We start from the raw sequence: 23915 nt of genomic DNA, 5'->3' as shown, positions 1-23915 counted from the left end.
GGACCGACGAGCAAACTCCGAATAGGGAGCTTTGTAAAGTTAGCCGAACCACTTTGATTTTTTTAGAATTAAAATTAACTAATCGTTTGGTCATCGTTTATTCATGATTGGTCATCTAATTAAAACGTTTGGTCATTTATCGTTTTTTTTTAATTAAATAATTAAAATTTCGAACTACAGTTAACCGAACATTTTTATTTTTCGTCCAATCGAGTTAAACAAGAGCTTATTCGATGCAGAATCGTTAGGTCATCACGAATAAATTCTTTACAACGTTTGGTCATCCATAGTTTATACGAAAAATGAAAAAAATCATGTGCGGTAAAATGACGACGGGCGACGTATAGTGACATGGACGTGCGCTGCGGTCACGCGCGCATGCGTTTTAGTAACTTACACAAAATTTTAAATAAATCCTTTTTAATTTTAATAAATACTTTTTATGTTACTATGCAAATTGCAAACCCATGTGGAATCGTATATGCATTGCAAAGTACATGCATAGATGGGAATACATAGAAGGACGGGGCAAAGCCCTATAAAAAAATATAACAAAACTTGAGAGCGTAGAAACTATCAAGGCTGATAGAACTGTGTGGAAGAATGCTATTTTCCTAAGCAAATGCTATTTGACTGAAGCTTTGTTAGGCAAATGGCTCAATGAATCGTGCATTGATGCATTCAGTATTTATTATATAAAATTATGAATAAAAAATTATAAATATAGTGTAAGAGTTCGGACATAGGTTGAATTAAAATTATACATTGAAACTTCCACACAGTACTGTCAGCTTTGGTAGTTTCTACGCTCTCAAGTTTTCTCATATTTTTTTATGGGGACGGAGCGAAACCCCGTCCCCCTATGCATTCCCATCTAAGCATGTACTTTGCAATGCATATATGATTCCATATGGGTTTGCAACTTGCATAGCTACATTGTTAAAAAGGATTTATTTAAAATTAAAAAAGATTTATTTAAAATTTTGTATAAGTTACTAAAACGCATGCGCGCGTGACCGCAGCGCACGTCCATGTCACTATGGGCGCGTTCGGGGAGACACTATTAGTGCTAACAGCGTCGTTCTATCTTTGTTCAACTTTTAATGAGTAACAAAGATAGATTGACGCTGTTAGCGCTAATAGTGTTTCCCCGAACGCGCCTCATATGTCGCCCGTTATCATTTTACCGCACATGATATTTTTCATTTTTCGGATAAACTATGGATCACCAAACGTTGTAAAGAATTTATTCGTGACGACCTAACGATTCTGCATCGAATTAGCTTTTGTTTAACTCGATTGGACGAAAAATAAAAATATTTGGCTAACTTTACTTTGAAATTTTAATTATTTAATTAAAAAAAAGCGATGAATAATCAAACGTTTTAATTGGATGACCAATCATCACCAAACGATGACCAAATGATTAATTAATTTTAATTATAAAAAATCAAAGTGATTTGGCTAACTGTACGGAGCTCGCGTTCGAGGAGACACTATGGGCGCGTTCAGAGAGACGCTATTAGCGCTAACAGCGTCGTTCTATCTTTGTTCAACTTTTAATGAGTAACAAAGATAGAACGACATTGGTAGCGCTATATAGTGTCTCCCCGAACGCGCCCTTTAGGTTTAACGACTGAATACTAGCAAACCTACCCAAAAAAAACACCAAAGACGTATAATTAATTATTAATTATTAAAGTACAATAAATAAAATGAATTTCTCTGAAGAGCAAAAAAAGCTATTATTAAAATACATGAGAGAACATGCCGATTTTGGTAGGGGACGTCTACGTCATTCGGGTGAAAATAAAAGGCTAATGGCAAAGGAAATTTTAAAAAGGGCCACCACAACATAATCTATGTTATTATTATTTACCGCGATCTTCTGTCAATGTAACTACAAATTTTAGGTTATAATTGGTGAAAATTATATATTTGTGCATGTATTTGCTATCTTTCTCTTACTAATGTAAAATTCATGACGAGCAAATTCCCAGGAATATCTTTGTATTTTCACGAGGTGAATACATACAAAATAGAGGGGATTGCTCACTTTTCGCATTTTCACTCCATTAGAAATACATAATGACCTAGTTTACATCGTCGAAACGTTGGTACGCGTATTAAATTTGGTGCGCACCAAAGCTTTAGTACGGGCGCGTTTACATCGAATGTACTAAGCATGTACTAAGTAAAAAATATAATACGAATTTAATTCATGTTGATTGCCTCCTACTTGTGGTATTGAGAATTGCAATTTAAGTTATGCTCAATGCTAAATTTCTTCCAAAATGCGTTTACATAGTCATTTGTGGCTTTGTTTACACCGACATACTTTGATACGCGTACTAAATACTACTGGCCAATCATAGCCATTCCATTCTTTAGAAGACTGGCCATGATTGGTTAGTATAGTACTTAGTACGCGTATTAAGTGCTCGGTGTAAACTAAGCTTGTATCATTTGGTACGCGTATTAGTTTAGTACAATACTCCTACTGGATAAGCTTAATTTACACCGAGCACTTGATACGCGTACTAAGTACTATACTAGCCAATCATGGCCAGTCTTCTAAAGAATGGAATGGCTATGATTGGCCAGTAGTATTTAATACGCGTATCAAAGTATGTCGGTGTAAACAAGGCCATATGCTATATATATATATATATATATATATATATATATATATATATACTTATATATATTATACTTATTACTATATGCATTAGTAGATATGAGTATCTGCATTTATATTGAATAAATTTAATATATTGTACAGTCGAACCTTTTATCCTACGATCCTCTTATGCTACGAAACCTCTTATCCTACGACAAAAATCCTTTCATGCTACGACCGCAAAAGGGGAATTATATCCCCACTCTCAAATTTTTATCGTACGATCAGAGGTTTAAGAGGAAGATTCCGGACCGAAAATGTCGTAGGATAAAAGGTCCGACTGTATATACTAAACCATATTTTATTGTACAAAAGACACAGTCTCTAATATTTTATTTTTTAAAACAATTTTTTTAAGTTAAAGTACGTTAATCATAAATATTTTTATTGGAAAATATCATTATGCGCATAAAATATTACGTGTAGCATGTTATATATATATATATATATTGTTTTAAATTCAACCCATCTGCGTGACTGTCATACCACCAATGATGACGCATGCGCATAAGTTTTGTACATACTTTTCGGTGCTATGCATAGACTTACTAGAATAGACTGCTCATGAAGGTAGTGGAGGTATCCATCACTGAGAAAAGGACAGTTGTCGTTAATATGAGTGTTTATCTCTTTCTAACGCAGAGTAATGGAAGAAGTATAGCGACCAATAACCGGTGTCAGAGCGTGTTGTCATAGTATGCATGTTATTGATGTGAGTGCGTTTCATGCAGCACGCATGCTTTGCTACAGGTGCGTTCCATATGAAAGCTCATGCGCTGTAAGCGCTCACTCTTATAAGCGCTATTTTCAATCGGTCCGTTTGCTGCTTAAGCGCTTAAAATTGCAAACGGAAAGTTGTTCCTTTTGGATGCATGAGCATCGTGAGCATGTCAAAATGGCGAAAAAACAGATTGTTCTTTTGTGTTCACTAATTGTAATAATGTTCAAAATATTGTTTGATGACGATGGAGATTCTTTAAAACTTAATACAGAAGTAGAAAACATTCTTTTAATTCTTAATAAGTATCGCGAGAAAACTGCAATATTACGCCTAAAGAATTACGTAGAAAAGATTTTACCATCATATACCGATGTACAATTTAAATCACATTTCAGTTATTAATCACATATTAATCACATTACAATTTAAGGGTCGACAGAACCGACGAGCAAACTCCGAATTGATATTGGAAACCTCGCGCGGTGGCAATGCGAAACTCTGGTTTCAAGATTACCAACGCTTAAAAATGAAATCTGAGTTTCATGTATAGATGTGTGTACGTATACGTACAAACACCACTGTATTGCTCGCGCGGACACATATAAGATAGAAAAGGATCGCGCAATCGCGCTGTTCTTGTTCCTCCTCAAACATATTGGGATTACCGAAATACGGCCTGAAAATTCTTTCTGGCCTTTCGTAGCAGAAAGCAGTAATGCAACAAGACTGACGGGCGCCTAGTTTTTGTAAATTTTATATTTACATATGTAAATACCTGTATATATCTGTCCAAATTGTAATTAAAATTACATGTACGATAAAATATTGTATGATGATAAATAGTAAGAGTAGGATAATAAGTAACAAAATGAATTAATATACAGTAAAACACGGGCCCCTATTAGACTTGACAATTTACTGCTTTTTCGCTATCAATATACTTCGTATTATCTACACGATAGAAAGACAAGAATAATACTTATATTTCACATTTACTTTTGATTATAATGATATTGTGTGCCAATATTTACTCCACTAATAGCGTTAAAATATTTATGAATAAAATATATATATAAATATATTATTGAGTACAATACATTACCTTTTTTTTTTGAGAGGAAAATGCTTTATGCATACCCCACCGGCCGTTCCGAAAGGGTTATGTAGGACTCGCACCCACTAAAAACCCCTTTTAGCGCTTATCTAACAAAATTTTTCGCGCTACTACTTTCCAAGCGATTCAGGATGTCATTGATCAATATAAATAAAAATTACAAATATTACGATTTTATTATGACTCTTTATATATTTTAGCCGTAATATTGTTCTTGCGAAATCATAGGTCGCATCGTGCAGATGATATATATAATAAAATAATAAAATATTGATAGCGAAAAAGCAATAAAATGCCAAGTCTAACAGGCGCCCGTGTTTTACATATTATATGTTAGTTTACTTTGTTAGCAATTATTCTATTGTTATTATTCATCATCATCGAACAATATTTTATCGTATATATAATTTTAACTACACTTGACATATATATACATATATGTACATATGCAAATATAAATTTCACAAAAAGTAAGCGCTCATTAGTCTTGTTACATTACTGCTTTTTGCCACGAGAGACTAGAAAGCATTTTCAGACCGTATTTTGACCGATATGTTAGAATAGAAGAACAAGGATAGCGCGATCCTTTTCTATCTTGTCTCACGCGATGCTGCCAACATGATTTCTGTTAGCTGTACCTTAGGTGCAGATAGCGATATCCGCTCCTACAATATTTAGCTCATAAAGAAGTTATATTTCTTCGTGAAACTTTTTTATGTATTCTTTATATAATAACGCAGGTCGCGACAGAGCCAGATTTTACATTTTTGCTTCTCAAAAATTTATAATAAATTGATTTCAAATTCAAGGCGCAGCTACACCTGACCGCAGTAACTCGCGATTAGCAGCACATTTTTCGAAATTTTATTTCGATTTTTTTCTCAAAAAATCGCTCTGTAACGACCTGCGAAATATCCTACTGATTACGAATATCACAATTTTATTAAGATTCTCTTTGTATTTTGGCTGTAATACTGTTTTTGCGAAACAGTAGTTTGCAGCCGGCCGATAGGAGTCTTCACAGTGCCTCCTGTCGACCCTTAATTATAAAAGAATCAAAGTGGTTCGGCTAACTTTACGGAGCTAGCACAAACTCACAGACTTCTATATATAACTAGACCGTTAACTCCGGCAAAATACATAACCCTGAAAAGTATGTACAAAACTTATGGCGGTATACATAGTCCGATCTTATATTTAAGGTCGTCTTAAGAGCTCGTTCAACCAATAAAATGATGCTATGTGGCTACTTCATTGGTTGAACGAGATCTTAAGATGATCTTAAATATAAGATCGGACTATACCGACCTATGCGTATGCGTCATTGGTAGTATGACAGTCACGCTGATTGGTTGAATTTAAAGCAATGTCACTCAAAAATGAGTTTCCTATAGCAGCCATATTACATATCTATCCCCTCCTTTTCTCTATCCTATCAATGGCTGCGTTCAGCAGAGAAAGCAAATCAGTGAGCGCTTAGTAATTCTTTATTGTGATTGGTTTCTGTACTTAGATCCATCGAAGATCTAAATGCAAGAACCAATCACAATAAAGAATCACTAAGCGCTCACTGATTTGCTTTCTCTGCTGAACGCAGCCAATGTTGTACATATTTTTCGTGGTCACTTTTTAGGTCTAATATATAAGGAAGTTAGCGGTTTAGTTGTAGTATAGAAGTCTATGCACAGACTGTGATAATCGATTTAGGTCGGTTACAAGATAATTTTTTTATTGTATATTCATCGTTCAGTGAATTTATATACTTGATAATATCTTCTATAAGAAAGAAAAAAATTTTTTATTATAATTCTTGTGTTAGGAAGATTATAATTGATCGTAAGTTGTTTAAAACAAACTGTCAAAAACTGGCTGGTATATTTAACCCTCCGTTAGGCGCAATATTCCATAGATATTATTTTTAAGTTACTAACATATCAATTTCTTTATCCATTGTAATATTAATCAATTTTTTCTATATATATTTATTGTTTTTTTACATATTTAATACCTGGTTTGTTAGCTAAGTGTTAAAGAAATTGTTTGAAAAACGGAAAAATAATGAAAAAATATTGCGCTTAACGGAAGGTTAAGCTTATCGCATATATAATCCACTAGGTATATCGTTTACAATATAGGTATATATAAATTTTTTTTGCTAAATTTATTATTGATTTACAATTGAATTCATATATTTGTAAATCTTTATCTGTTTCTTTTTTTATCACTTATAATTAATTGTTAATATTCTAACTTTTTAAAACGTTCTTTCGTTTATTATTTCTTATACTTGCGTGTGAATTATTTTTAATTACTGTATTTCTCATTTAATATGTATATATAATTATTATTTAAATATTATCAAGAAACAGCATGGCAGATGCAGCAATGGACAATTCTGGAAGACTTATGAAGATGGAGGTAGATTACAGCAGTACTTGTGACACAAAAATATCAGAATGCAAGAAGCTTGCTTCTGAAGGAAAGCTACACGATGCTTTAGATCAATTGTTAGCTTTAGAGAAACTTACTAGAACTGTTGAGTATATTAATATTGTATAGAAATACTATATAAATACTTGTATATTGATATAAAAATCTTATTTAAACTATTTCATATAGGGTGCTGATATGGCGTCAACATCGAGACTTCTTGTAGCGATAGTTGAAATTTGCTTAGAAGCAAAGAATTGGTCAGCACTTAATGAACATATAATCTTACTGTCAAAGAGACGCTCTCAACTTAAACAGGCTGTTACAAAGATGGTACAAGAATGTTGTACTTATGTAGACAAAATGCCTAATAAAGAAACTATGGTAAAATTGATTGAAACTCTTCGTTCGGTCACAGAAGGAAAGGTAAATATATATTTTCAACTTTTCAAGCTAAACTTATGCAAAAGTCTTTTACAGCAAACATTTACACAGACATATTGGAGCTATTTTCATTATTAAATTCTGATATATAAATTAAAAATCTTGCATTTTATTTGCATTGTCAAAATTTATTTTTTTAAGATCATTTAACAAGAATAAAAATTTACTTAAGTAACTTCACAAAAGTATTTAAATCTTATTAATATTATACTAATTAATATATAATATTTATATACACAAATTATAAATTAAATGGGAAATAGATATATGTAGAAGTGGAAAGAGCAAGGCTCACTCATCGTTTAGCCAAAATAAAAGAAGCAGAAGGAGACATTGCAAGCGCTGCAACTGTAATGCTTGAATTACAGGTATAGTGTTTACAATATGGAAAAAAGAATTTTGCTAGAATACAGTTATTGCATATTAATACAAAAGCAATTTAACTTTACTATCATAAGCAATTATTTAATATTGCAAGAAACCTATTATTAGTAAATATATTTGACTATGTAGTAAAATGATTTGTTATAGTAAGATACTTTCTTTATAGATTAAGCAAAATAATTTGTATAGCAAATAAAACTTTTTAACAAATTTTTCTGCAATCTATATTGTAACATAATGTGATGAATACTAGCAAAATCTTTCCTAATATAGATATACTTTGGTAGAAATTGGTAAAAAATTGTGCAAATTAAAAAATATTTACATTAAATAACATATTGCATATAGGTGGAAACATATGGCAGTATGTCACGTCGGGAGAAAGCTTCCCTTATCTTGGAACAGATGAGACTTTGTCTGGCAAAACAAGATTTTATGAGAACACAAATCATAGCGAAGAAAATTAATGTTAAATTCTTCACCGATGAGAATGACGAGGAGACGCAAGCTTTGAAATTAAAATATTACGAGTATGTTTCATATCCAAATTTATTATACAACAATTTTGAGAAGTTGCATTTTGTATGTTTTAGTTTGATGATGGAGCTGGCTCGTCACGAAGGTTGGCATTTGGAATTGTGTCGACACAATCGAGCAGTATTGGAAACACCAGCGATTCAAAACGATTCGGAGAAAAGACATACCGCACTTTCACGAGCGGTTCTCTATCTTGTACTTGCTCCGCATGAGCCTGAGCAGGCTGATTTAACTCATAGATTGCTCGCCGACAAACTCCTCGACGAAATACCTACATACAAGTAATGATTATAAATCACTTATATTGAAATATATAAATATATGTTTTTCGATTCTAAAAAGAATGAATCTGCAGAGAACTATTACGTTTATTTGTAAATCCTGAATTGATAAAATGGTCAGGATTATGCGAAATTTACGAGAAAGATCTCAGATCAACTGAAGTCTTCTCTTCTTCAACCGAAGAAGGACGCAAACGATGGGCAGACTTACGGAATCGTGTTGTAGAACATGTAAGACTATACATGACACTATAACATACATAAAGTTCCTCGGATACATACTATTGAAGAATTAATTTATTCGATCTATTTCAAAGAAAAAAAATTTACACAATATTTTGCTTCTGATTTTTTCTTTTTTTTTCAGAATATTAGAATTATGGCCAAATATTATACCAAGATTACATTAACTCGCATGGCTGAATTACTTGACCTCCCAACAGAAGAAACAGAAGCATGTCTTTGCAATTTAGTAGAAACTGGAGTGATCAGTGCACGTACGGATCGTCCAGCTGGCGTAGTACGTTTTACTGGTACGCAGGAACCAGCCGCTCTCTTAGATACATGGGCTGCATCATTATCAAAACTAATGGGCCTTGTGAATCATACCACACACTTAATTCATCAAGAAGAAATGTTAGCTGTCGCACAATCTTAAAATTCGTATATATCATGCATTGGATGTATATTGTATTTTTTACATTATACGTCTTATTCTCTTTCAACATTAGCACTGTCTCTATGTATGATTTGTAGATTTATTAACGACTAATCATATACAAATATTATTTTGAATTGTCAAAAAGTGCTGTAATAAATATATTCTTCTGTGTACTTGTAATTTAACAATCAAATTTAAAGAAGATATAACTTGCTTGAGACATTCTCTATAAAAAATGGAAATTCTTTATAAAAAAAAAACATTGGCAATATTTTCTACTTTGATCAATTATTTTAATGTGGTATATAATAAATACAAAAAATGTATTTAAAAAAATGCTTTTTATTATATTTTTAAGAACCATATTGCAAAATCTGGCTCTTAGCCTCTTTTCAATTTTTTTATAAAGAAATTTTTTAATTACATTTTATATTGTAAATTTATGTACAATAATTCTCTTTTTCTGACCATAGAAAATAATATATATTTTTAGAGAGCTAACCATTGAGAGTTGTGCGTGTGTAATATGTGAATTACAATTATTTCAAAAACATGAATAGTAAAAATATTTATAAATTTTTATCAATAATATTATGAACTGTCTGGGTATTAAAGATAGAAAAAATGGTAAACCTTGAGAAAACCTATTTTTCAGGACTTTGACCTTGACATTGATATTGACATATGTTATCAAAGTCATGATCCTGAGTAACATCCAAAAGGTTTTAGCCGTTTAGTTGTTGTTTATTAAAAAGTTATAAACAAAAGAATTTTTACGAATGATATACAATTTTTGATACCATATACATTTTAGAAAGCGCAATTTTAACGTATCTTTATTTAAATGTGATACATTAAAGGCCGCCGCACACACTTTTACATAACGCATAATGCATATACATAAGGAATTCGATTGGTTGAATTCCTTATGTATGTGTTTATAGACCAATCAGTTTCCTTATGTATGTGCATTATGCGTTATGTAAAAATGTATGCGGCGGCTTTTAGAATAGTCTTATTTTAAGTTACATTAACATTTTTATAGTAGTTGCGATAAAGGATTTGAAATTCGCCGCTCTTTATATGCTGCTTAACGAAAAATGGTGACTTTCGCCAGATTATATATATGTAATAAGCATATATTGCCAACCATAGATATCGGAAGATAAGCTCCGTAAAGTTAGCCGAAACACTTCGATTTTTTTATAATTAAAATTAACTAATCGTTTGGTGGTCATTTGGTGATTGGTAGTCTAATTAAAACGTTTGGTGGTTTATCGTTTTTTTTAAATTAAATAATTAAAATTTCGATGTAAAGTTAGCCGAATATATTTATTTTTTGTCCAATCGAGTTAAACAAGAGCTTATTCGATGCAGAATCGTTTGATGGTCACGAATAAATTCTTTACAACGTTTGATGATCCATAGTTTATCCGAAAAATGAAAAAAATCATGTGCGGTAAAATCACAAACTTCTGTATTATATAGAAGTCTGTGGGTAAAATGACGATGGGTGACGTATAGTGACATGGACGTGCGCTGTGGTCACGCGCGCATGCGTTTTAGTAACTTACACAAAATTTTAAACAAATCCTTTTTAATTTTAATAAATCCTTTTTATGTTGCTATGCAAGTTGCAAACCCATGTGGAATTGTATATGCATTACAAAGTACATGCTTAGGTGAGAGTGCATAGGGGGACAGGGCGAAGCCCCGTCCCCATAAAAACATATAACAAAACTTGAGAGCGTAGAAACTACCAAGGCTGACAGTATTGTGTGGAAGTTTCAATGCTATTTTCCTAAGCAAATGCTATTTGACTGATTTCGCTGCTAGGCAAATGGCTCAATGAATTGTGCATCGATGCATTCAGTATTTATTTTGTAAGATTATGAATAAAAAATTATAAATGTAGTGTAAGAGTTCGGACATAGATTGAATTAAAATTATACATTGAAATTTCCACACAATACTGTCAACCTTGATAGTTTCTACACTCTCAAGTTTTGTCATAATTTTTTATGGGGACGGGGCGAAGCCTATGCACTCCTATCTAAGCGTTCTTTTCCAAGATGTACTTTATGTATCTTGAGTGTCTACTTTTTTGACGTTTATTAGCATCGTCTGCTGCTGTTGTCAGAGAGACACGCATGCGCGTATTATTTTGCACAATTATTAATTCTAAAAAAGAATAGTGAAATAAAATTATGGTGCATTGTCAAGCCTGTGGCATAACAAAGCGAAATTATGGAATAACATTTCATCGGTTAATAATTGTTATCAATATAATAACAAGGATTTAATGTTTTATTTAGATATACTATTTAAAGGACAGTAAACAATGTGTTAAAATTTTAATATTATTAATATATATTATTTTATTTGTTGCATATTAAAATTATATATTTCAATTTAATTTTATTGAGTTGATTTTATTAAAAATATTAAGTATATTCCATATTTATATTTAAAACTTTGTTCTTCCAGCATCTCCGAAAAGCCATTCAATTTTGGCGCCCATAAGCAGCCATTTTGAGTGTCTACTTTTATGCTGGTATATATAGGCATTTCCGTCCGTTTAGCTTGAGCCATATGCTCCCTCCTGTTTCTTTTTACTCTTTGCTTTTTACTCTTTGAGAAAACGATTAGCGTTGGTAGTAAATTGACTAAATAATAAACTTGGTGTTAATAAACTTTCTACCACCGCGAGTTTTGATTGGGTTTTGCTTGTCTGCTTTCTGCTTTTCTGATAAAGTGTGAATCAGCCTTAAAAGAATTTGGAATTGTGATAATCTAATAATTAATAACCACCAAACATTTTAATTGGACTACTAATCACCACCAAACGATTTTCTATCATGTAAGATTAATTTGAACAAAATTGCTTAATAAATAATGTATTGGTCCGGCTATTTTACAGTCATCGTCGTCATTTTCCGTACATGATTTTTTTCATTTATCGGATAAACTATGGACCACCGAACGTTGTAAAGAATTTATTCGTGACCACCTAACGATTCTGCATCGAATAAGCTCTTATTTAACTCGATTGAACGAAAAATAAAAATGTTTAACTAACTTTACATCAAAATTTTAATTATTTAATTTAAAGAAAACGATTAACCACCAAACGTTTTAATTGGACTACCAATGACCACCAGACGACCATCAAACGATTAGTTAATTTTAATAATAAAAAAATCGAAATGGTTCGGCTAACTTTACGGAGCTTGCTGGAGGAAAGGCGGAAATCTAGGGAATTAATAAATATATTTTGGAATTGAATAAATGTAGTACCCAAGTAGCACATGTTCGTTTCATAACGTTTTCTAAACGTATCTTTTCGTATTAGATACGTTTAGAAAACGTTTATAAAACGAACAGTGCTACCTGGGTATATTCTTGTAGTATTGCATTGTAGACAGGAAAAAGGTTATAGATTTTGTGATATAATTATAATAATAATTATATGTATATATTTTTAATAATATTTGTTGCACATCATTAGATATAGTATGGCTCTTGCGTGATGGGTTTTGCAAATTGCTGCTATAAATGAGAAAAGAAATTTATTAAGGATACAAAGAAGACAATTACGTGATGCCGCCAGTCCTTTAAAAATTCCAAAGTCACAATTTCTTTCTTTATATCGGAAAATAAAAAATTTTAGCAAAAAACGTTAAAATAAAGAAATTATAAAGGAAAACATAAATGTAAATTACATAAATATTATGATTTCATCAGCATCATCATCAAACAGCCCTCTGCGTCCACTGTTGAACATAGGCCTCCCCTATCTCTCTCCATCTCCGTCTGTTTTGCGCCGTCTGGATCCAGTTATTAGTTGTTCATTGTTCGTTTGATGTCGTCTGTCCAGCGGGTAGGTGGTCTTCCTCTGTATCTTTTGTCCGTCCGCGGTATCCATTCCAGTATTCGTTTTGTTCATCGGTCATTCTGCATTCTGACGACATGATCAGCCCAATCCCATTTGAGTCACGCTATGATGTGGACAACATCCTTAACACCAGTTCTTGCGCGTAGGTCTTCGTTTCGTATGATTATGTAAAAGGATACTCCAAGCATAGATCTTTCCATTTTTCTTTGTGCTGTTCTAAGCTTCTTGGCGATTGCAGTTGTTAACATTAGAGTTTCAGCGCCATAGGTCATAACCGGTAGGACACAGCGGTTGAAAGTTTTTCTCTTCATGTGTATATGGGATGTCACTTCTCCTGAATCTTCCCTCAGTTTCCCAAAAGCTGCCCATGATAGAGTAATTCTTCTTTTTAATTCGCACGTTTGATTCCCATGTAGCACATGTTCGTTTTATAAACGTTTTCTAAACGTATCCAATATTTTTTAACCGTCAAGCACCAATAAGAAACGTTTCAACAGAAACATTTTTAAAATCATGGTTTAAGAAACGTATATTTTACGTTTCTATAAATAGAACAAAAATTAATGTTTTAATTCAAAATTATATATATACACATTATTAAGACTGTACTTATTAAGACGATCCCCAGATAGCACAGAAAACTAAAAGATGTCTAAAAGATGTCTTCTAAAAGTCATAGTTACGTTAAGTCGACGAAAAGATGACTTTTTGATCATCTTTTCGACAAGACAAAAAAGATCTATTTTATAATATACTAATATAATATAATTTTATAATATTTTATAATATTTTATAATATAGTGTTCTTTTGTTTGCCGCTACGTGGCGTGTTCAGACTTAACTCGTATTCAAGTTTTCATAACATGCATATAAAACCTAAAAAAACAGGTACTAAAAGTATAATTTAAATTATGTCTTTTTTGTTAGTTTGACTTCTGATGTAATCTCGAGAAGAGATTCAGAACATGAAAATAGATGGATTATATCCATATTTGCATTATTTTATTGAATCTGTGGATAAACAAATTTTTTACAAATAAAGGAAAAAAATCGTATTTTGACAGTTTCTTAAACGTTTTTTTTTTTGTTAGAAAATGACGTTTCCCTTAACGTTTTTTAAGTGGACATTTTAACCAATTAGAAACGTTTTTAAAAGCCGGTTTTAAAACGTTTCGCAGAAACATTTGTGAAACGTTTTTGAAACGAATATGTGCTACTTGGGTTATCTCTTGAAATTCGAATTTCATGGCCAAAATATGTATAACAGTCCATTTTTCGATTTCGTTTCCGTCTATGTTTATGTTTTGGCTGGGAACAAGATTCGTCATAAACTAACGTTTTTGAGACGTTGATATTCAATCCAGCCCTTGTGCATACTCTTTGCAGATCCTGTAGCATCAGTTTCATTTCCCCTAAGTTGTCTGAGATCAGCACTATATCGTCTGCGAAGCGTAGATTTGTAAGATTTTCACCATTTATGTTTATGCCTCTATGGCTCCAGTCAAGATGCTTGAAGGCACTTTCCAAAACTGTAATAAACAGTTTAGGGGACGTATCGCCCTGTCTTACGTCACGTCTAATAGGTATCTGGTTGATATTTTTGTGCAGTTTCACCATCGTTGTTGCGTTTTTATAGATGTTGTGAATAAGTTTGGTGTATCGATAGTCTATTCTGCATTCTTGGAGTGCCTTCAGGACTGCCTTTAGTTCAATTGTATCAAAGGTCTTGTGGAAATCAACGAACGCCAGGACAAGGGGTATTATGATTTATATAATTTAAAATAAAAATAGTTTTCATGTATGGAATTTTGAATTCATTATAGTTTGTCTATTTTATTTTATGTAAGAATATAAATCTGTATAAATAAATTCTACCCGTCACTAATTCAGGATGTTGTTTTAAATAATTTAATAAAGTATCCTTTTGTTTCATGATCACATTCATATTTAATATTTTTATCTATAAATTGTTATAATTATATTATAATATTACTGTTGTAGGTTATATTATATATTTTATGCATAGACATTTTATGGTTATGACTGTTGGTTAGTTATTTAGTACAGCAGTGCTGTACTAAATAACTACCCAGGTAGCACATGTTCGTTTTATAAACGTTTTCTAAACGTATCCAATATTTTTTAACCGTCAAGCACTAATAAGAAACGTTTCAACAGAAACATTTTTAAAATCATGGTTTAAGAAACGTATTTTTTACATTTCTATAAATAGAACAAAAATTAATTTTTTAATTCAAAATTATATATATACACATTATTAAGACTGTACTTATTAAGACGATCCCCAGATAGCACAGACAATTAAAAGATGACGAAAAGATGTCTTTTTTATTAAGTTATCTTTCTGACAAGGCTAAAAGATGTCTAAAAGAATATCTTTCTATCTACAAAAAAAGTCATTTTTTAAAATATGTCTTCTAAAAGTCATAATTAATTTTAGTCGACCAAAAGATGTCTTTTTGATCATCTTTTCGACAAGACAAAAAAGATCTATTTTATAATACGTGTTCCTTTGTTTGCCGCTACGTGGCGTGTTCAGACTTAAATAACTCGTATTCAAGTTTTAATAACATGTATATAAAGCCTAAAGGAACAGACACTAAAACTATAATTTAAATTATGTTCTTTTTGTCAATTTGACTTCTGATGTAATCTCAACAAGAGATTCCAAACATGATGAAAATAGATGAATTATATCCATATATACATTATTTTATTGAATCTGCGAATAAATAAATTTTTCACAAATAAAGGAAGAAAACCGTATTTTGACAGTTTCTTAAACTTTTTTTTTGTTAGAAAATGACGTTTTTTAAGTGGACATTTTAACCAATCAGAAACGTTTTCAAAAGCTGGTTCTAAAACGTTTCGCAGAAACATTTGTGAAACGTTTTTGAAACGAATGTGTGCTACTTGGGAAGCTTCTTTCTGTTAATAACATTGCAGAAAAAACAAAATTGATTAATCAAATTTGGAAACATCGAAAGAATATTCGATTTTTAATTTGAAATATCGAAAAATATCGAACCTCGACTAATCGAGAGGAATCAAGATATCTAGGCTGCGTTCCGATATTCACTGCCAGTATTAAAAATCTATAGTGTACGTGACATAAATTATAGATTTTCAGTACTGACAGTGAATATCGGAACGCAGCTCTATTCCTAGTAAACATGACCAGCAATCTTGGTAGAAATTGGCTGCGTTCAGCAGAGAAAGCAAATCAGTGAGCGCTTAGTAATTCTTTATTGTGATTGGTTTCTGTACTTTAGATCCATCGAAGATCTAAATGCAAGACCCAATCACAATAAAGAATCACTAAGCGCTCACTGATTTGCTTTCTCTACTGAACGTAGCTATTGACTGCGTTCAGCAGAGAAAGCAAATCAGTGAGCGCTTAGTGATTCTTTATTGTGATTGGTTTCTGCACTTAGATCCATCGAAGGTCTAAATGCAAGAACCAATCACAATAAAGAATCACTAAGCTCTCACTGATTTGCTTTCTCTGCTGAACGAAGCCATTGTAAACTGTAAACAACGTAGTTGACAGGTTAAACAATATCAAGTACATATGTACGATATACATGTAAAATATATAAATATACATATGTAATATATATAAATGACTTGAGAAAAGTAACTGTCAGGTCTGTCACAAGTAAGTAGCAATTAAATTTATCTTATATATTATTTATTATCATATCTTGTAAGATTAAATCAGTTATTGTGAGGAGATTACAAATTATCATTTTCATAAAGTTGAGTTATCACATTCACGTAATTTTATGCTCCTATATAAAACGAATGTTAGTTGCATTTATATAACTTATTTTAATGGAAGAACTTTGTCTATATGTTGAGTATAGACAAGTCTGTTTAAAGAGAATTAACAGAGAAGTAGATATCTTCTGTCTCATTTCCAGCTGTAGAACCCCTACTCCGTGTTGTTCTCATGGGGAAGGAGAACAGCCTATTTCTCATAGAGTTTATACTAATGGAAGGATCCTGGCATACTGAAATAACCCAGTAAACACAAAGCAACAGTAATGTAACATCAATGTTATAATTTTCCACTCAACAATATAAATGTTATGTACAAAGCATGTTATATTGCAATTACATTGTTGAGTGAGAAATTATAACATTGATGTTACATTACTGTTGCTTTGTGTTTACTGGAAAGATTGACAGAGAAAGCAGATAACCTGATTAGATAGTAAACAGATCTATACTGTAGTCATCTTGTATAGGCTATTCTTTTTTCTTATGAAGATAACCCATAGGAGGATTACAAAAAAAGAAATAGAATATATCTCCTTTTCAATCTTTCTTTAGTACACCCTCCTATGTTTAACATATAAGTAAGGCCCCTTCATTAATATAAGCTCTATACTATTTCCACATTATAGGTCTGTCATTTTCATCATCAATGTTTTCTGCTCTCTCTGTTGATCCTCCTCATACATACCCGGTAAAAAATTTCTCATATATAATTATATATAACAATAAAAGTATATAGAAATATATAAAATTCTGTATAAGTTATGTATAGTTATGTATAGTATGCATAATTTTGTATTATCGTTGACTGACATTTAGCCAACATTAATATAAAATTATATATAATTATACAACAAGTCATATTATTATATATAATTATACATAACTTATATAAATTTTATACATTTCTATATAATTTTATATGGTCATATATGATTATACATAACAAATTTTTTACCAGGTATCAGAGCTCAGAGCCCCTGCCTTAGTATAAGTTCTATGGATTAGATATCGTTTATAGTGGTATGAAAAGGATAAGAAAACATAGATATTAAGAAAATAATATCAATACCTCTTAAAGAGGAATATCTTTCAATTGAAAGCACTTGTATTTAACTCCTACATGTCTAATAACAAATATTAAAAAAATAATATATATAATAAAATTAAAAGAAACAGCAAAAACAGTTTTTTTTATAATTTCTTAATAAGTTGGTCATCATGACTCATGCTATTTTTTGTATATATATAAAACAACTAATTTAATTTATTATAAAAAAATATTCATAAATAATTTTCATTATTTTGTGGACATATTTTATGTAAATAAATCTATTGGTAAATCATTATTTATTCCAAAAATATTAGTTTTGTTATGTTAAGAGTACATTAGATAAGATTTTAATTACAATATGAGTGTTTTTAAATATCTTGTACTTTTAGTAGAATATAAGATCTTTTTTATAAGAAAAAGGATATATTTATTATAGTTGATATTACATTAATTTCAGATCATAAATTTTTGGAAACTTTTGACAAAACATTATTTGATATTATGTGGGACGAAGACTTGAATGTTGTTGTTCTACCTACATTGTCCATACTGATTTTCTTTGTATTAACGATGTATTTCTTCCGATATCTCATAAATAGTTATATCCAGTTAGACCTAATAAGTAGTCATATTCAGATTAGAGATATTACAAAGGAACATAATTGGAAGCCAATGAGTGAAATAACCAAGGTATTTTCAAGAATTTTTATCAGATATTTTGATAAGTCGTTTTTTCTAGTAATAAAATGAAACTATTATTCATACCCATAAATTCAATATTTTCGAATATTTCAAATAATTTCTATATCGTTATTTTTAAATATAGTGTTTTTTCTACTTGCTAGGTAGACATAATAACAATAGTTTTCTACATCATTGCATAATCTTTTGTGTGTCATATATAAATCGGAATATTTATTTAGTCTATAAAATATTATTTATAATATGATAAAAGTAGCTAGTTTTTGTGTCTTGAAAAAATAATTAAATGTATTTAACATAAAGATATATAGAATTATTACATATATATATATATATATATAGTTAATTATTTTAGTCAGTATTTGATTATCATTAGTTGAGTTACATCATCAATATGTGAGCTTACATTTTTTCTCATGTGCACGTTAACTTGTATGATATATGTATCACCATAATATGATTACAAAATATTTATCATATTTCGATAACTATTAGATCATGACATGATGAAATCTGATCATCAGGCAGTGAAATCCGGGTACGTGATTCTCCCAGATATAGAAGCGAATTATTGTAGTATTTGTGAGGCTCTATTATGGAATCTTGGTTTTTTTTGTGATTCTTGTGGTGTGTGTGCGGATCGAGGTTGCCTAAAGCTTGCCAATAAACAGCTAAAATGCAAAGCGATAACTTCTAATAATGACCAACCAATGAAACATCATTGGGTCAAAGGTGTGCTACTAACATGACGAATATACATGTCCTCTTAAATATTTTAATATTTAAATATGTATACATATATATTTTTGTTTTCGTTGTGTCTAAAGGTAATTTACCAACTGATGCCATGTGTTATATCTGTAAAGAAGAGTGTGAAGAGTCCGAACCCGACCTCTGGGACTGGTGGTGTTGTTGGTGTCAGAGATGTGTTCATGAAGATTGTAAACCTGCCCTTTCTGAAGTAATAATTAATAATATTTTTTATTGATATCTTTTTCATTTCTTTCATCATATCTGTAGAGAATCATTGTGTGTCATTGTGCCTTAAACCCTCTACTCACGACCCGATTTGCAGGGTAATTAGGTAGGGATAATCGGGTGTTGCTCTCCACACGATCCAATCTGTGGTTAACTGCATTGCAAATACGTGTGAAAAATGGCTCCGTCAATTTCTAAATTAAAGAAAATCGGAATTGAGTTTACTGCCACAAAACGAAATACTGATGCACAAACGAAAAAGAAAATATTGGGTTGAAATGTTATTATTACAGAGAAAAAAATTTAGTCATATTAATATTCTTAAAGAATTAGATTCAGTTGATTTTAAAAACTTTCTACGGATGGATTATGACACTTTTAATGAACTACTGTATATGATCGTAATGAATCTTATTAGACACGTCACAGCATGTAGTCGTGTCGAAAATTGATTCAATTGTTCTACACACGATCCAACAGATGCAGAGCATTAGAATAGAGAGTCGGGAAATCGTATGGTTGCCCCGACCAACCGTCCAATATCGGGAGAGTTATAAATCGAGTCGTCTAACAAGTCTTTTTACTTTTTTTTTCTCACGACAGCATTCACATTAATTTTCTAATTTCAAGTTTTACACTCATCTACCAGTTAATGGCCAGCATTCACTAAATTCCCTAACAAGGGAAAGTTGAGGCCAAAAAAATCAAAAAAGAAGAAGTCTAGCAAGTCTATAACACGACCCTGGCTCCGTGCAGATTGGGTTGTGAGTAGCAGGTTTTAATCATATTACACAAGCTGTTTGCGATGACTCTTTGTTTTTTAATAAATAATTAAAAAATTTTTCTTATTAGAATTTCTTGATTTTAATAAAATGTCTTAATAATAAAAATAGCAATCTTAAAATAGTGCTACATCGGCACCTTGCAGCGATAACTTTTGATTTCGTTCATTATAAAAAGGTAAAACAGATTGATAAATATATTCACTTTTTAGATATGTGATTTCGGAAAGTTCAAATTAATGATTATTCCACCAGGAAGTTTGGAGGTGATAAATCGACGTAGCACAATGAAACGCAGGTTACATATTCGTTCTATTATACCACCGAATTGGCTTGATTGGAATCCAATCATCGTTGTAGGTAAATAAAAGAGAAAGAATAAACAATAAAAATATAAATATGTATTCTCAAGATTTTTTCTCGTGTAGGAAATACAAAATCTGGGAACAACGATGGTAGCCAAATTTTATCTTTGTTCAGAAGATTGTTAAACCCCGCGCAGATCATGGATTTAGCTGAGCGCGATCCGGTCGCTGCTCTCGAATGGTGTCGTTTGTTAGGAAAAACCCCAGCTACTATACTTGTAGCCGGTGGTGATGGAACCATCGCCTGGTTACTGAATACTATTCATAAACTTGAGTTGAAAGTATACATTTTTTAAAAATATAAATACATATTTCTACTTGCGCATAGATACAAGTCAAACAAATGTTTTTCTATGACACAGCCTGTTCCGTCTGTAGCAATAATTCCCTTGGGGACAGGCAATGATTTATCTAGAGTATTAGGATGGGGAGAGGAACACGATTGGAATCCAGAAAGGATCCTGGAGAAGGTACAAAGAGCAGAGAAAGTAATGCTTGATAGGTACATATATGTACATATAAAAAATGAAATATTTTCGTTTCTTTACATTACATTTAATTAGATGTACATGAAGCTTATACGATTTAGATGGTCCGTGATAATAAAACCATATGGCGGCCTAGGATTAAGAGGTTCGTATCGAACCTTATTTATGTACAATTACATAAGTGTGGGTGTCGACGCACAAGTTACTTTGAATTTTCATCGCACAAGAGAGAGCCGATTTTATCTCTTCAGTCATAAGATATTTAACAAAGTAATTTCTTTATTAAATAAATAGATCTTTTCTTTATGCATGCAGGTTGAATAAAGCAATTTGTATCTGTTATAGTTGTTGTATTTGTGTTTTGGCACACAACAAGTCGTCGAAAGAGAATGCAAAGATCTTGATAAACATTTGGAAGTCTATTTGGACGATAAGAGGGTAAAATTACCTTCCATTGAAAGCGTAGTAATACTTAACATTCCCTCTTGGGCAGCTGGTGTCGATTTATGGAAAATGGGAGCAGAAGGTTAATATAATCGAGATAGACAAATATCTTACAATTAGTAATACCATTATTATGTTATTTATATTTATTTCATAGACGACGAAAGTTCAGGAATACAAAGTATCAACGATGGCAAGTTAGAAGTAGTGGCTCTTTATTCTTCATTCCACATGGCCCAGCTACAAGTAGGTTTATCGAAACCGTACAGGATCGGTCAAGCTAGTACAGTGAAGGTATTTTTAAAGTTTTAGCAATTTCAAAAATCTCACATCTGCACAATTATACATGTAATAAATATTGTTGTCATTCAGATAAAATTATTGCGATCATGCGCCATGCAAGTGGATGGTGAGCCTTGGTATCAGCATCCTTGTGAATTCAATATAACATACTGCAATCAGGCATCTATGTTGATGAGGGATAATTTTTAAGTACATGCGACTATATTATCAATTTGCACAAAGCATTTATTTGTACTGTTCGATTATTAGTATACATATACAGGGTAGGCCATTTTAATCTTTCACTGAAATATCTCAGAATCACCTATAAGTTTTAGACAAAAGTTGTATGGTTTCTAGGGAGACATAAGATGGTGCCATTAGTTTGACCTTGAAGAATTATTTGAAGGTCACATGAACGTCATGTTTAATTTTTTAAATGGGACACCCTATATATTATTGCATATTCTTGTAGATTATCTCGAAAGCTTTCCAAAACACTATAATCAAATGTTTTTTCGTGAAGTAGTTTCCGAGTTATAACTCTTCAAAGTTGTAATATTTTGACATAAAATACAACATATCGTAAAATATTCATTTTTCGATTATCTTACCCTAATACTTTTATGCACAGAATAATAAGATGAATCAAGTGGTGTAATTAAAACACATGGTTATCTTTAAGAAAAAATCTGAATTTGCAACTAGCAGTTACACATTTTTACTTTAACATAATTATGTATTTTAATTACGTCAATTGATTCGTCTCATTATTCTGTGCATAAAAGTATTAGGGTAAGATAATCAAGAAATGAATATTTTACGAGATATCTTGTATTTTATGTCAAAATATTGCAACTTTGAAGCTTTATAACTCAAAAAGTACTTCACAAAAAAATATTTGATTATAGTGTTTTGGAAAGCTCTCGAGATAAGCTATAAGAATATGCAATAATATATAAGGTGTTCCATTTAAAAAAATCGACGTGACCTTCACATGACCTTCAAATGACTTTTCAAGGTCAAACCAATGGTACCATCTTATGGCCTCCTCAACCCTACAACTTTTGTCTGAAACATTTTTGTCTAAAACTTATAGATTCTGAGATATTTCAGTGGAAAGATTAAAATGGCCTATCCTGTATATGCTAGTAATAAGAGGCCGGATATAATTTAACTATTAAACGATGGTGTTTAAAATATATTGTAAAATATTGTGAAGATGAACAATTCTAGTCAATGTTATTGCAAGAAAATGTACGTGAGTCGCAGATTTAAAAAACGGAACATTACGATATATCATGGATATGATAAGTGAAGCACTGGTGCGGGGAAATTTTAACTTCTAAAACATCCTTTCCGAGGAAAATTTCATTCGAAATATATAATACACGTAACGTATATTATATTACATTCAGTAAAGTTTTTCTCGGCGAGGATGTTTTGGAACGTAACGTAAAAAACCTTCATATTTATATAAGCCGTGGATATTGTATATCTCCATATGTATTTCATGCACATATCTAAGTATTTTCTCCTTTATTTATATTCTGTCATTTATCTTTTATATTTATTTTATTTATTTTTTTCTGGATATATTTAATATTACTTCATAGAAATTTTCAGTTGAAATGGCGCAAATTATACACGGACAGTTAGATAGTAAAAGAATTTATAATGAATATTTAGATAGAATAGATAATAAAAAAAATAAGGAACAAGAAAGGAGAATGAAGATAAAAGAAGTAGAAAAAAGTAGAAGAAAATTAACCAGAAAATGAAGGTAGAAAAGCAAGATAAGGTTAATAGAGATAGAGAGAGAAAGGGAGAGAGATAGGGGAGAGAGAGAGAGAGAGAGGGAGAGGGGAAGGG

At 31.3% G+C, this 23915-nt stretch overlaps 2 protein-coding genes across 6 annotated transcripts; both read left to right on the top strand.

Annotated features, from left to right (window-relative positions):
• The first annotated feature begins 6172 nt into the window (after window positions 1–6172).
• On the top strand, window positions 6173–9321 carry LOC140663955 (26S proteasome non-ATPase regulatory subunit 12-like). 2 transcript variants are annotated; one of them, XM_072888576.1, is made up of 8 exons: window positions 6173–6351; window positions 6879–7050; window positions 7135–7371; window positions 7653–7757; window positions 8122–8303; window positions 8367–8591; window positions 8666–8822; window positions 8959–9321. In XM_072888576.1, exons 2-8 carry the CDS (start codon window positions 6886–6888, stop codon window positions 9247–9249), a joined length of 1362 nt encoding a protein of 453 aa, XP_072744677.1. In that variant the 5' UTR covers window positions 6173–6351; window positions 6879–6885; the 3' UTR covers window positions 9250–9321. The 2 variants fall into 2 exon arrangements, with proteins under 2 accessions (XP_072744677.1, XP_072744678.1); XM_072888577.1 differs by lacking the exon at window positions 6173–6351 and adding an exon at window positions 6512–6650.
• A 7351-nt stretch (window positions 9322–16672) lies between these two features.
• Window positions 16673–23565, top strand: LOC140663954 (diacylglycerol kinase epsilon-like). 4 transcript variants are annotated; one of them, XM_072888571.1, is made up of 12 exons: window positions 17260–17639; window positions 17910–17971; window positions 18460–18692; window positions 19229–19436; window positions 19532–19665; window positions 20677–20824; window positions 20893–21110; window positions 21192–21331; window positions 21419–21587; window positions 21663–21843; window positions 21919–22055; window positions 22134–23565. In XM_072888571.1, exons 3-12 carry the CDS (start codon window positions 18504–18506, stop codon window positions 22251–22253), a joined length of 1644 nt encoding a protein of 547 aa, XP_072744672.1. In that variant the 5' UTR covers window positions 17260–17639; window positions 17910–17971; window positions 18460–18503; the 3' UTR covers window positions 22254–23565. The 4 variants fall into 4 exon arrangements, with proteins under 4 accessions (XP_072744673.1, XP_072744676.1, XP_072744672.1 ...); XM_072888572.1 differs by lacking the exons at window positions 17260–17639; window positions 17910–17971 and adding an exon at window positions 16673–16826; XM_072888575.1 differs by lacking the exons at window positions 19229–19436; window positions 19532–19665 and having other exon boundaries at window positions 17257–17639.
• Window positions 23566–23915: the final 350 nt, after the last annotated feature.

The sequence above is a fragment of the Anoplolepis gracilipes genome, chromosome 3 (genome assembly GCF_047496725.1).
Source record: "Anoplolepis gracilipes chromosome 3, ASM4749672v1, whole genome shotgun sequence".
NCBI classification, from domain to species: domain Eukaryota; kingdom Metazoa; phylum Arthropoda; class Insecta; order Hymenoptera; family Formicidae; genus Anoplolepis; species Anoplolepis gracilipes.
Note: the sequence above shows the minus strand (reverse complement) of the source record. Positions and strands in the feature narration are given on the sequence as shown.